Source organism: Octopus sinensis, linkage group LG5, assembly GCF_006345805.1.
Source record: "Octopus sinensis linkage group LG5, ASM634580v1, whole genome shotgun sequence".
In the NCBI taxonomy this organism is placed as follows: Eukaryota; Metazoa; Mollusca; class Cephalopoda; order Octopoda; family Octopodidae; genus Octopus; species Octopus sinensis.
In genome coordinates this window covers 118,201,830-118,217,231 of record NC_043001.1, presented here as the reverse complement: position 1 = coordinate 118,217,231, position 15,402 = coordinate 118,201,830, and the positions used below count along the sequence as shown (strand labels likewise).

General features: G+C 33.8%; 1 protein-coding gene across 3 annotated transcripts in view; it reads left to right on the top strand.

Annotated features, from left to right (window-relative positions):
- The window catches only part of LOC115211738 (eukaryotic elongation factor 2 kinase), a 38,985-nt gene that overhangs the window by 9,371 nt on the left and 14,212 nt on the right, over nucleotides 1-15,402 (top strand). For all 3 annotated transcript variants that reach the window (XM_029780392.2, XM_036503015.1, XM_036503016.1), the window contains exons 2-6: nucleotides 2,951-3,515; nucleotides 4,775-4,812; nucleotides 6,809-6,980; nucleotides 8,291-8,437; nucleotides 11,857-12,117. In XM_029780392.2, the coding sequence (XP_029636252.1) occupies nucleotides 3,123-3,515; nucleotides 4,775-4,812; nucleotides 6,809-6,980; nucleotides 8,291-8,437; nucleotides 11,857-12,117 (1,011 nt within the window). In that variant the 5' untranslated portion in view covers nucleotides 2,951-3,122. The remainder of the gene's footprint in view (nucleotides 1-2,950; nucleotides 3,516-4,774; nucleotides 4,813-6,808; nucleotides 6,981-8,290; nucleotides 8,438-11,856; nucleotides 12,118-15,402) is intronic.

The following is a 15,402-nucleotide window of genomic DNA, read 5'->3' as shown; positions in this document are numbered from 1 at the left end:
GAAATACCACAAAGAACAACAATGTTAAAAATATGAAGTAATATCATTACTGCCACTATCAGGTATAAATATATTGAATTCTCTTTTTAAAATGAACTGGATAAATTTTAGAGAGCAAAAAAATTCCTGGACTTTTCCCAAGCAAATTACTTAATTCAGCTTACCTGTAGACTACTACTTATCCCCAGTAGAAAGATTGTGGGGAGCCCCTGCCAAAGTATGATGCTGATTGCTAAGCAATTGACATTCTGCACAAAACATTAGAATTGCTTCTGTCATTTTGTTATTATTCAATCACTGTAATACTTTGTGATATTGAAAGATCTCCGAACTCTCTAACAGTAGAATATATTGAGAAAAATAAGTTAGGAGAGCTCTGGAATACTGAGAAGAATCATAGATAATTTGTGTTTAATATCTAAATATGAGAACTGCTGCTACAAAGGCTAGTTGTTTGGGAAATTAAAGTAAGACAAAACATATTCTTTTTTAATGGCTGAGACAGAAAGAGTGTAGTGCCAATGGCAATGGAAAACCAAAGGGAGGATTTTATAGTAAGACCAAAGTCTTAGCTCAGAAGCTTACAGTAGAGTGATCTTTGTTGAAGGCACCCAAGGGCTTGGTGTTTAAACTGGACATATGTACAGTCTCCGTACTTACGAAGCTTTAATCAATTTGATGTTCTGGTTGAATACACCTAAGATTTTGAGCGTTGGGATTTTAAACTTGAAACCATATAGTTGCAGAGCATATTTTGTAACCACACAGCCTTGCTTTGCCTCTAGGTAATTGAGAAAATAATCTAAATACTTTGAAAACTATATATTTTCGAATGGGAATTCAGCAGCGCCACCTAGCCAAGCAGCTGCTCTGTATTGATAAAGGGCAATAACCCCAAAACTGGTCCACAGATGTTGCTTTGTGCTGGCTGGGGTGTTGGATTCCCTGTTCAAAAATATAAGGACACAGATATTGTCGTATAGCCAGCTGGAAACAGTTTCCTGGGGCTAAACAACAATAACAACCTTCCGTTCCAGGACAGCCACATCATGTTGGCAAATAGTCTTTATTCTAAATACCATTAGTTTAGCATAAACTATGAATTCTTGTGGATTGTATGGACACTACTTAAAGATTTTGTATCAGGTGGAATTATCCAGGGACAGTCACTCGATCCAATTTATTCCCCTCAAAGCTGCCCAAGAAGGATTTTAATTCAATACTGACATATGTTAAAACCACATTCACCTGCTGTGTTATGTTACCACTGCTTACAACAGTGAAATGCAACACTACATATCTAGACAGGATAAATAATTTTAGAGGTTCAGTATATTGGGTGGTACTGTTGATGGTATATGAGCTGTGGATGTTTTGCTTTGGTTGGCTTGTCTGGCATTCTGTTGAGTCTGTCCCTTCAACTTTGTGGTTGTGATGTTTTTGCTTTGAATCGAGTGGAACTTATTACATTGACCCTTAGAGGTAATATGCTATCTTTGTTCAGTTGTTCAGTGACATGTATACTTAAGGGTATTATTAATATAGCTATTTAATGCAGTGGATTAGTAAAATTGTTAAAGCATCAAACAAGATGTCTTGCAATATTTGCTACTGCACTTTTAAGTTCTGAGTTCAAATACTTTTCATGCCAATTTCATCTTTTGTTTTTTTCAGTATCAGTAAACTACTAATCCAGTTTGGAGGTGTTAATGATTGAGTGTTTCTGCCTCTAAAATTCCTAGCATTGTTTATGGTAGAAATTTTTTAATGGGATTACCAAAAGTGAATTAAATCTTCATAGTCTACATCTAAGAAATGTGTCACTGAAACGGGGCTAAGAAACAAAGTTCACTATATTATATATAATATCTAATTACACAATCAAGAGTACTTGGTAAACCAATAATGTAAATGTGTATGGCTTCTTGAAGAGAATTCTTTTAATGCCATTATATTCAGTATCATCCTATGGCATGACTACACTAGGCAGTTGCCTGAGGTCTTTACAGTCTAGGAACTGAGTGATAATGTATTTATTGCTGTCAATGAATAAATATATATGAACACTTTAATCCCATTTATGGGGTGATGGAAGAGGCTACAATGCAGTTACGATGGCTTTGAATATATGGAATATATATTGTGGGTGTATGGTTTTATTGTTATATTCATATTCCACATGTGAGATTTTTTTCAAACTCTCAGTTTGAGACTTTAGTTAATTTTTATTGCTGTGTTTATTTAATTTTCTCTGTGCAGTGAGCATTAATCTTTTATTACGATATGAATTTATGATAAAAAGTAGCAACTGAAGTAGGTCTCAAATTTGTGAAACATAGTCCTTCTTTAACTAAAAGTTGAAAACCAGTTGTTGATGTTGGTTAACCCTGGTCAGCCTCGATCAAGCAGACATATAATGAAAAGTTTTCCACTGTGACAATATTGCCTTTCTAAGGTTATTCAGGACTACATTATCTGTGTTCTTCCCATTTTTAAGATGGTAAAGTTTGACTTGAGAGAGATTTGGCTACTATTTCTAATACGTCAGGTGACTGCATAGAGCAGGGGTCAGCTACAATTGGACCACTGAGATATTCACTGTGGGCCTTGGATCTTTCTCTGCAAAAAGTTTTTGAATTTAATGCGTCTCTGGACTATTGAACAGTTGATGGTGCCTTGATTTATTTAACTTTTGCTTACATAAGAATTGCCATTGATGGGAATGGTAGTGAGGGATATGTGGGGATATTTTTATATGTTAGAAAAATATACATGTGGTCCATGGGGCAAATGTATAAAGAAATCAAAAGTAGGTCATTGCAAAAAGAAACAGCTAATCCCTTCTTTGCTGAAAACCAGAAGTTTCTACTGGTTAAATGTAATTGTAATTTTGATTTTTAACAAAAAATAAAATGAATAAAAAATAATTTGCATTTTGTTTCTGTTTCAGTCTCTATGATATTCCACGGTCATAGGTTAGATAACTCTGAATATCACATGACCTGTGAGCCTCTACCAAGATTATATAAGTGGCTCTATCTTACAGTGTTTTGAACTAGTATGACTTTGATTGTTGGTTTATAACATACTAAAGATCATCACCAAAGAATCCCTTTGCCAAGATGCCATTGTACGAGAGCGAAAGCAATTTTTTCCTGTTTCCAATAACTGATATCTCCGATTCTGAATCTGATAATGAAAACAGCAACGTTGTTCAAAGAAAGATTGAAGATGATCGCCCAAAAGCTCTTATGTCATTACGACAGCGAAGGCTATCGAAGGCTAATGGCACCCTCAATCTTAATTATTTGAAGGTGAAAGCTGCTCCTGAGAAATATCGAAGTAAAGCTCAACGCCACTGGTTCACTGCTTTTCAAAAGATCAAGAACCTCACTGATCCTTGGGCTAAATTCCACCTGGAAGATCTCAAAATTGAGAATGTTACAAGATATCGGTACAATGCATTGAAGAAAAGATGGTCTGATGATGTTGTGCAAGTGAAAGTTGATAGTAAGGTAATTATGAAACAATTAAAATTAAAGCATTATGATATTAAAATGTGGGCAATTTTATTTTTTGTTCACATTTGTTTTTATTGGGTTTTTGTTCCTGTATGCTGAATATTCAGATTTAATGTCTTCTAAAAATTGTTTTCAAAACACAAAAATCAAACAAAATCAATAAAAGAAATTAAAACAGAGCTGAAAAAAATAATTAAACATGAGTGTGATAGTAAACTGTGAAGTAAAAAAAAAAAAAAATCATAAAATAGCATTTCTTTCTTAATCTATTTCTTTTATATTTTTGTAACCATTCTGCAGTAACCAAATTCTTGCAGGCCTAATAACATTCATAAAATAAAATTGGTTTGTGTTCTGTGAATAGATGTTTTGAAAATTTCATGCAGGTAGATATACAAAAGATTTTGAGTAGACAGTTGGATACTTTCATCAGGAAATCCTAAAATGAATTGAAAATCACCAGATTTTTTAGTAATGGTGTAGATCACATACATCAGTTAAGCAATGAAATCAATAAAAAAAAACTTTTAGATTTCATTTATGTAGTTTTAACATACTTCAGAAAGATAATTATTTTTGGATGTTTTGAAAATTAATTTTCAAAGGTTCATCTTGTGCTGTTTAATGAGAAAAAGAAAATCTTACTTTGAAGTATGATTATTTGGAAAAAGGTAACTTATTCCTGTGAGCTTTAGAGACAAGACTAACAATGTGGATAGCTCATTGCTTGTGAGTTCAAATCTATAGTTTCAAGACTGCATTACTTCAGTTCATTGACTTGGTAAAGAGCAGACACCAAACTTTTGTGGCAAAGTTACCTATAGTAGACAATCAGTTGAGTGGCTCTTTTCTGAGTGCAGTCTATGTTGTGTGTGTGTGTGTGTGTGTGTGTGTACAGCAGCAACACTGCCCCAGTTCTAGGAGCAATATTCCATTGCAGGTTTTACCTGAGCTTTGTATAGTGATGATAATTGTTGGGGATGGAAGAAAAGTGCTTGTCATTGGGGTGTGGTCCTATTGTTCTAGTAGATGTGTGTCTCAGCTTACTGCTACAGTAATTGGATTTGAAAACTGGTTTTATAGATCTTTATTTCATTTAGTGATTAACTGTAAAACTAGCTGAACATGAATGGAAAATGATCTAAAATCTGATCTTTTATTATTCATATAAGAAACTTGATATTTAATTATGTTTATTTATTCATCTAGCCAACTTATTTTCTTTTTTCTTTCTGATATTTTCTATTTTGTAGTCATTCAACCGAGGTGCTATGAGACAGTGTTTCCGACTGTGAGTTTATTTTATCATCTTTCTCTCCTTCTCCATAAGATAGACAGCATGATACAGATGTTAGATGTGTGATGGTGTACAACAGTGAATCATGAACGGTTAAAAATGAAGCATCTGTGGCTACCGTAGAGGACTGTCTGATTAGTTGAATATACATTGTTGTTTTGAAAGGTAAACTGATCACAAGTGAGGTGAGGACACCATCTGAGTATCTGAACCAAGGGTCAGTATATGTAAGAGAGACCACTGTACTGGTTCCGGTATATAATTATGGTGTATGATAAATACTGGTATTAGTATTCAGGAAGATAAGCAAATGAAAGAAATCTTTCAATCAGTTATGCTAAACAGATAAAATGATGTTGGAAATGAAGTTTTTTGTTTTTGTATTTTCTAATTTTTTTCCCAAACTGAAACAAAGCTGGATTTTTTCTGTTGGATCTGAAGGAGGAGGTAATTTCCATAGCCTTCTCTAGCTCACTGAGACTAGTGAGATTGTTGCTATTAACGTTCATCTTGAAGCATTGCAAGTCAACACTTACAGAAAAGATATGGGCAGAGAGGGAGTTCCAGGGGGATGACTCTCTGGGAATGAAGAACTGGGCATAATGGTTTGTGTAGGGTCTAGGGTGTTTAACACAAATCAGGGTGGGGCAAGAGGAGAAGGAATAGAGATGAATGTGTTTGGTTGGGATGTTTGAGTGGAGCTGATATAATTTCAGCCAACTCCAAAGAACAGAGACCATTATAGTTGCAGTGGAAAAGGCATAAAGAGAAGACAGTGACTAAAGTGTGTCTGTGAGTGACTTCATACCACTCAGTTGTTGGGGAAGGCTCTTCTGGGTGCAGTCTATGGTGTCTGTGTGTGCAACAACAGCACTGTCTCAGATGTCAAGAGAAATATTCACTTGCAGACCTTAACTGCTCTTTGAATATTTCAATAATTGTTGGAGGCAGAAGTATTCTCTGGACCTGAAGAGATTGTTCAATCACTGTGTGTGGCCCTAGCTATGCTAAGGATATGTTTACACCTAAATACAGTCCTTGGTGATTGCGATATCCACCATTTGGAGTAGTCATGAGGGCTGTAGTTATGTGTCACTCGTGTTTAAGTAGGTGTGGTGTGGTAGTGTTTTCTTGACATGAGTAATGATTGTTTTGCTGTTGAAAGAGACAAGATTGGTATATCAGTTTTGGAAGATGTTTTCAAAGTTCCAGATCATAAAATATATTTATGATGATATACTTTTTAAACTTTAACTGGGAGCTATGAAATGTTTTTGTTGCTGCTTGAAGAACTTGCAAAAAATTCAAAATCTTGTTTTTTTTTTCTATATTTTTACTCAAAACTGTATAAAGCACCTTCATATTTGAATTTATATTTCTTATTCTAATTTTGTTTACATATGTTCTAATTCATACCTACATTAATACTTCTAACTTCATAGCAAATGCAGCCATAAAAGATTTCATGAAACACTTCAAATAAGAATTTCAAAATTTCATTGTCTTGTTTAGCAAGATAAATGTTTATATTTGCTTTAATCTCTACTAAGTTTGCTAAAAGGCAACTTTCTCTTCTGTAATAGAATTTTGACTATCAAACATTTCTCATCCCATTGGAAAATATTCAAATTTCTGTGATAGCAGAATTTATTCCAATCATTGCTATTCTACTTAATTTTCTGGTACTGTTGGCTTCATGATTCTAATTAAATGCAAGTTGATGTCTGCAAGTTATTGGTAGTTAGCTGCTGAATATTTACATTGTTGCTTTCTTGTCCAAAGGATGTCAGTAGTAATTCAATATTTTACAGTTCTGATTGTATTTGTATTTTTGACTAATCTGAAGTCAAGACTTGTTATAAATTCTTGCTCATTTCCATTATTTCATTTAAGGATGCTTGTGTGCAATATGAGAGACTGCTGTTTTAACAGCTGGCTTTAATTGTATTTCATACACAGGTAATATCATTTGTAATTTTATAATTTCCAGGAAGAAGCTCTCCAAATTTACTCATCACGGTGACTGGAAACATGCTCAGAACTATGTTGCAAAGCGTTATTTGGAAGATGTTGACAGGAGTGTTTATTTTGAAGATGTCAAGCTGCAAATGGATGCTAAACTATGGGGAGAGGAATACAACAGACATAATCCACCAAAAAAAGTAAGAAAAACTCTCCCTTGATTTAACTTATTTAACTTTGTACTGTAAATTTTGGGGCAAGCTGACTGAAGATTTAAAAAGATGAAATTTTGGGCCAACTATCAAAAGTTTAAGACCTATAGTTATTTAGAGAAGTTTTGTCCAGAATTGGGCCAAATCATGACTAAATTTAAAGCAATATAACAATGTACCTTAACTATTTTTGAGACCCAACTAGTTATGGTCACTCCTGGTTCTATGATACAAAACTGTAAATCTTAAAATTTTTATATCAGAAAATTTGGTTGTTCCAAACATTTAATTAATAATAGTCAACTGGTTAAGAAGTTTGCTTGACCACTACATGGCTGTTCATTGTTTAAAGGATGAGTAATCCCTTTCATGGAAACCAGTGAGGACTGGTGACTACAAGAGCATCCAGCTGTAGGAAAACTGCCTCAATGAGTGACCCCTGCCAATTTGGAAAAGTGAACATGAAAACAATGATGAGGATTTACTGAATCCTACATTTTTATTACTGTAAAAAACCATGTAATTTATGCATTTTTTTTCACAAAAATAAAAAGAATTCTGATTGTATAATTATTTTGATTAGTCACTTTCCTCTGTCGGTTGAGTAAAGTGTCAAACAAGCTGATGTTTATTGGTAATTAAACTTGATTTACAACACCTGTGTGTATTTATCAGCTTTATTTTTATTGGTAATTCTTGTCCACAACTTTTCCTGTGATTGTGATTTGAAAACACATACAGCAGTATGCTAAAGATCAGACATAATCTCTTGTGGGCAAGAAATGTAAAGTAAAGTTTATTATAAACAACACAAAAATAATTTCTGTTTAACAAGTATCACATTGAAAGCTATTAAATTACAAAGTGTTTATTTAATGAAATTTTAATAAAATCTAATCATAAGTAAGTGAAAACCTTTTACCCCTGGCTATATCAGCAATTCTGAAAACTTTTGGTTGTGAATTTTACATGAGTAGAAGCTTTTTCTTAGCAAATTTTATCTTGAAAATCACCTGCATAAACTACACAGGTGCGCAAATTACATGGGTTTTTATGGTATTAAAAAAAAGATATTAAAATCTGTAGTCAGCATATCTCATAATTATTGTAATAAAACTTGCTATTAGTATAATTGAGAGTTGTATGAGTAAGTGTAATATCTATATTTAATTTTTGTTAGTTTGAACTTCAGCATAATTCTCTTTTAGGTATCAATAATGACACCTGAAATGATCAACCAGCTTATGTAGAAAATTTTTCAAATTGAAATTTCTTTTCATAACTTTATTATTTTGTAGGTAGACATCTTCCAGATGTATATTCTTGAGTTTCATGAACGTGAGGGAAACCCTCTCTATCATCTTGAGCATTTCATCGAAGGTGATTACATCAAATATAATTCAAATTCGGGATATGTTGTTGAAGACTTACGTTCCACCCCACAGGTGAGAATTCTATTCTGTAGATTTCTTATCTCTAGAATATTGGAATTGTTGCAGCTGTCATGATTAATATTTCAAATTTGTTTTTTATTGTATGTGAAAATAAAGCTAATTATCATCACTATTGTGGGTCTTCAAAGCATGTATGATTAAAGATCTCCAGTAAGTCAAAGATTGTTCTTAGTAACTCTGTTTATGAAGCATCTACAGGAATTTCAGGGAGCATACACGGAATGGTTTTGAATTGCCTTCTTCAGACGGTACAGGAACTCAGTGCTGCCACCTACCAAAATAGTTGTTCATTTCCAACTAATGAAACACTTGTTAATTATAAAATATTTCACTGCTAAGTGCTACAATACCTGAAACTCTGCATCATTCAAGGAATAAAATATGAGCTATTTTAGGTGGTGAATTGGCAATCATCAGAGTATTGGACAGATGCTTTGTGATATTTGTTCTAGTTTTTTACACTCTGAGTTCAAATACTGCCAAGATTATCTTTGCCTTTAATCTTTTGAGGTCAGTAAACTACCGCCCGTTTCTATATTCGATCAGTCTTTCTGGAAGAAGTAAGCTGTAGTAAGACCTAGAGAGCTATGGAATTTACTCAGTTTAAAGGGACCAATATATGCCATATGTCAAGATAGCATCCCTACAGCTCCACCAGGACTTGTGCATCCAAGACAATAAATATTGTTCTTTCATCACAGCCTAACAGTCTATCAATTTAGTCAGTTGTAGCTCCCAGATAGTACAATCAGTGTAGTTGTTTTGACTTCAAAGTGATAAAAGGGCAGTGTTTGATTGAAAGATTGAAGGTAGGAAAGAGATCCTTTGATGGATTGGGAATACACATTTTGAAAATATGGCAGAAGAGCAGGGATAGTGTAAAACTCAAGTAATTTGAATGTAACAGGCAATGTTGAAGAGTAAAATGTTATAATATTTGTAAAACTGACAGTGAAAACACTAGAAGACAGTGTCTGAAAACCTGCAGTGAGATGAGGTTTGTTAATCAAGTAAATAACTTCTTCTTTTTACTGTATGCATTCTGAAGGGTCTCTTATTTAATAAGGTATGTTTAATTCCTGAAATTCCATTGTGTCTTGTTTGAGACAGTTTAGAGAGTATATATTCTTTCACTGGTTTGAGTTCTTGAACTGTTGCCATTCCAAAGCACTGCCTTCATAAATAGAATAGCAAAACTAAATATGTATATATTTTAAATTGTAACAAGAACAACGGTGACACAAAACGGAGGTAGGCCAGTTTGTATGAAGCAATTTAAATTGATTTAGCAAAGTTACTTTGATAAAGAATGAGGCAAGGAAGAGAGATAACTGGTAGTTGCATATGTGTGTTTAGGTTTGTGTGACAATTCCAACAGAATTCTCAACAGAAAAAATTTAAAGTACTTAAACTTGCTAACAAAATATTTCAACTTTGTGTCCTTGAATATTGTTTAGGTATCAGTTTTGACTTCACTTAATACTCTCTACCAAACTGAATTTCTTTTCTTAATATTACTTGGTTATCAGCACATCTACAGGCTTAAATAACCATGGTTCATTTGTGCTGTCTACCAGTAGTTGAAGTTTGTAGAATCAACTCTCAGCATGTAACTCTTATCTATTTTTTGACTTATGTGATTTGAACTCAGAACATAAAAGCATGTAACTAAGCTATCCACCATCTTATTATCGTTAATGTTGATTTTGTACAAGGCAGAATGACTATAGTTGATTAGATGGACTTCAGTTCTCAACTGATATTTATTTTATCAACAAGCTGAAAGGCAAAGTTAATTTCAGTAGCACCTGAACCTAGAACATGAAGATATGCGACTAAATAATGCATGACATTTTGTATATCCTTTTACTGTTTCTGTCATATCCACTCCCACCGTCACTTCCTTAGGAGATATATCAGTTTCAGATTTTGGCACAAGGCCAGCAATTTCCGGGGGAGATGGGCTAAGTTGCTTACATTGATCCCAGTGATCAACTGGTGCTTATTTTATTGACCCTGAAAAGATGAAAGGCAAAGTTGACCTTGGCAGCATTTGAACCCAGAATGTAAAGATTACAAAATGCCACTAAGCATTTTGCCTGGCTTGCTAATGATTCTACAAGCTCACCACCTTTTTCCCTTACTGGAAATATTAACATGAAGAAAGCTACTTGTTAAGTAGATCTTTCCATGAGCATGTTTTCTGTTAGACATAAGATGTTACTATTTTTGTTTGACAGGTTTGTCAATAAATAGATGCCGAAAAGTTGGGAATAGTCAAACAAAATTTTTTCTTTTTAAAAATAGATTTTTATAGTTTGTATGGAAGTTGACTATTAGATATGCCCATCCCTAAAGATATTTTTAACTTACGGTTTACCTTCCCTTTTTGGATTACTTGTGTACTTTCCTGTTTTGTATAATATATATTTTATCATTAACTAACAGAGTTTCTCTGAATTGCCTGAGAATGTCAAAGCAAAAGATTAAGCCTTTTAACAGTACAAATTCAAGGGTGTCATGCAAAGGAATTTTTTTTTACTCAGTTTAAAATCATTTAATTTCAGTTTGTATCTGACACTGGGAGTCCAACACTCCAACTTGTGGTTCGGATGTTGGACTCAATCATAAGTTTGTGGGTTCACTTCCTGGTCTCGATGGTGCATTGTGTCCTAGAGCAAGGCATTTTATTTCATGTTGCTCCACCCTACTCAGCTAAAAGCAAGTTCCAGCCAAGTGCTGCTGCAGTACTTTGTCCCTCCAGTTGTTACATCCTTCAATGTTCCACTGGGTCAAAGATGGGAGGGCTGAACGGGTGTCTGTGGTAGCTAAAACAGCAATAACATGGTATTTGCTACCAAGTTGCATACAAACTACAGTTTTGTTTTTATTTTATTTTTTGTATTTTAATTGCTTTATCTAACTTTCGTTTTCTGTAGAACATTTTGAATGTTTGTGTAACAAACACACATTTCTTATTTAATGGCAATATTAGGAAAGAGGTGGAGTGGCAAAAAACGGTCAAGTGCTGACTAATAACATTAGTGCTTTGAGCAACCTCCTTGTATGTCCTAAGTTCAGATCTTACTTGAATCTTCTTTGGGCTTCACAAAATAAGTTCCAATCATGCACTCTAGGATTGATTTATTAGCTAAATTTGGTAAATTTCTAGCCTGATGTAAATGTAAGCAGTAAATATTTGGCCTGCTATTTGACTGAAACAGTAACATACAAGATTAAAAGCCTTAAAGTATTTAGTCTCAGTACATAATGAATTTAAATTCTGTTTTTGATATGACACAAATCTATATAATGCTGGGATTGATTTGCTCAACTGCTTATTTTATCTCTAATAAATTGGCTTTGCATTTAGTTCATAGAAATTAACACTTATTTTTCTTTTTCTCCAGGCTTTCAGTCATTTTACATTTGAGCGTTCTGGCCATGAAATGATTGTGGTTGATATTCAGGGTGTTGGAGACCTTTATACTGATCCTCAAATACATACAGCTGATGGCAGTGAATATGGTGATGGCAATTTGGGTACAAAAGGAATGGCACTGTTTTTCCATTCCCACTGCTGCAATTCTATCTGCAAATCTCTGAAACTTTCACCATTTGATTTGTCATCTGAGGAGAAAAGAATTCAAGATCTGCCTGTCCATATTATGGTGTGTACAGTTCTTTTCTATTTATTTTATTCTTCAGAATTGTTGATTGTGTTCTTCAGAACTGGTGATTACTTATGAATAAAATGTAAAATAAACTGAATATGTAAGAAATAAATTAGAATGTGTTCAAAATAATGTTTAAACTAAATACATGATGAGCCCAATAAATGGACACAAGTACATGGTTAAGAAGATTGCTCTGCAATCACAGGGTTCCAGGTTTGATTTTATTGCTTACCACTCTTAGTAAATGTCTTCTTTCTTGGCCTTGAATTGATCAAACCTTTGTGAGTGAAATAAGGAAGATAAAAACTGTTGAAGCTTGTTGGATAGATTCTTTCTATTCTTAGATGGTTGACGTAATCTGTTGTCACGTTTAACTCTACCACCTGAATCTTGTGGGTCTTTAATAGCATCCACTCTGTTGCAATATGGTGTTGAATTGGCAGTTATGTCTTCAAAGTTTCCCATCCTTTTCATAAATAAAAATAAGAGACAGACACAAATCATTGTAAAAGCTGAATACAAATTCATCAGGTTCTGGCCTATCAAGTAACACAATGTAACCCTGTACTACGTATCTAATTTTGGTTCTGATATACAAAATAGGGAGTATGCATTGCTGTATTGGAACTGTAAAGTGAAGAGAATAAGCTGAAACATTAGTCCTTGACTGTATATAATTCAAGACCCCCTATCGTGGAATGATGTTTTACAAAAAAAAAAGATCATTTTGATCAAGCTTTTTTGATATTTGCACGTATTAGTAATCACTGTGTTAAAGTTTTATTGAAATTACTAAAGAAGACAAGAACTTAGATATTTTTTTTCTAATTTTGGCATAAGGCCAGCAATTTTGAGGGGGGAGGGAGAAGTTGATTACATCGACTACCCCCCCCCCCATGCTCAACAGGTACTTATTTTATCAATCCTGAAAGGATGAAAGGCAAAGTCAAACCTTGGCAGAATGACTTTTAGATAATGAAATTATAGTGATCACCAGTCATGTTTCTTCTCTCTGATAATCTATACTTTTTATATTTTAATTCTGACAAAGGTTTTCTTGAAAATGTGTTTTTAAAATATATGTATTATACCTGGTTTAAATATTCTATTTATAAAAAGATTTCATGCCCGCTCTAAACATTTAGTGCTCCATTATGGGCTCACAATGCCTTTAAGGAGGTGCTACTACCCAAGAACCAATGGCCTAAACTTGTACAGTATTTAGTTTTGCCATTATACATTCCTGAGTTCAAATTCTATTAAGATTAACTTTACCTTTTGTCCTTCATTTGAAATTTGGAATCATTTCAGTTGACTTCACTCCTTTCCACTCCAAAATATATGACTTTGTGCCAAACTTAGAAACCATTATCACTGGAGTGACACAAATGGTGAAGCACCAGACTAAGTGCTACCTAAGTGCAACACCAGAGGGCGCACACTCTCCTACCCTGATGTAATCTCCAGGGATACAGGCATCCAGCAACAGGACCTCCGTAATGCTATGATGGACCGTGAAGTCTGGCGCAACATGGTAAATTCCATTGTCTTGACCACGGTCGAACAATGATGATGATGATGCTACCTTGTAGTATTGAATTTTATCCCTTAGGGTCCCAAATTTTAACCTTGCTGGAATTATCTCTCAGTTCAACTAATTATAACCCTCCCTACAAATTTAGGACTTGTGCAAGCAATTATTCACCTTCCTCCCACACACAAATGACTATAATAGTAGAAAATAACAGAAACTGTATTATTATCTTAATATATAGAATTCACTGTGTGTGTGTGTCCCTATGCACGGCCAAACTGCTGGATCAATCTGTACCAAGTTTGCCATGAAGGTTTTTCACTACTCGGGGAAGGTTCTAGGGGCATCAAATTTTGGCTTTTGCCCATATAGGGGGCTGTAGTCCCTGACCAAGACCCAATTTTTTTTTCAGCAGATTCCCATGTTTTCGATGACAGATTCTGAATATGCAAAAACAAGGTTTCCAAAATTTTAAATTCCCAGCTTCCCCACAAATTTTAGATTTTTAACTTTTTTCAAATTTTTTGTTCAATCTACATGGAAAAATACGGAGATTAAGAATATAGAAAAAACAATTTTTAATTTCAAATTTTCTACGAAGAACTCCAAAATTGATCCATACACCCCTTACCACTCCTTCCTGTTGTCTAAAACTCAAAATGAACTTCTAAACATAACAGCTAAATGTCTGGAAAATTTCTGTTGGTGTGCATGCATGCAATAATTTCTACAGCTTATGTGAATGAACAGAGAAAGTAAACAGATGTTTTACATACCTGTTGTATACACTGGTTTTGTTTTTACGTTTTAAAGGTAAATAATTCTGATAGAAGCAAACACGATATTGAATAATTCTCCATCATATGTCTACAACCCCCACCTCTTTTTTTAAAGTTAAATGCTTTTTAATTGTGATAGTGAAACAAGTGGTTTAGTCCTTACTGTCAAAATTAATTTGTCTTACAACAGAAAGGGTGGCATTTTCTCTCTTCTTCAATATCTAATTAGAAGAGAGAATATGTTGTTACTGAAAACGTTAAACTTGACTAAGTTGATCAAGCTGAACCAGGATTTTAATTAAAGGACACACTGAAAACATTGTATATTTAGAAGTTCTACAAAATTAAACTGTGATTGATTTCAGGATTTGTTTTAATAACTTTGTTTATACTCACATCATCTGATAGAATTTTTCTGAAAATATATTTTTATCAGAATAAATAAATTTCTTTAACATTCTCTAAACTTCTGAGCAACGCTGGGTACTTAGACTAGTACTGGATAAAACCCATTCAATATCTATTTCCAACCTTTTACATTTTGAGTTCAAAATCTAACCATCAGTTTTGCCCTTTTGTGTTCAATCACATACCAGTTATACACTGGACTCAATTCAGCTCACCCTTTATCTAGAAATTTAGGTCTTTGTACCAATTTGAAGAATCATTATTACATTATGGTTAGTGGCATCAATGTGTGTGTGAGGTTGTGCTTCTGGCATGATGAAATGCACCCAGTCCATGCTGTAGAATATTAGGGATAGGAAGGACACCCAGCTATAAAAACCATAACATAAAAAACAAACAATAGTAAAAACAATATTTTTTTCTTCTTTTTTTCTGTGTATCAGGGTATTGCAGTTGAATGATGAGTTACTGTAAGACGCATCCACATCATGACAATTTGGGGAAATAGACATAAAATGATGATAATGTTAGAAATTGCTGGAAATTGTTATAGTTTAT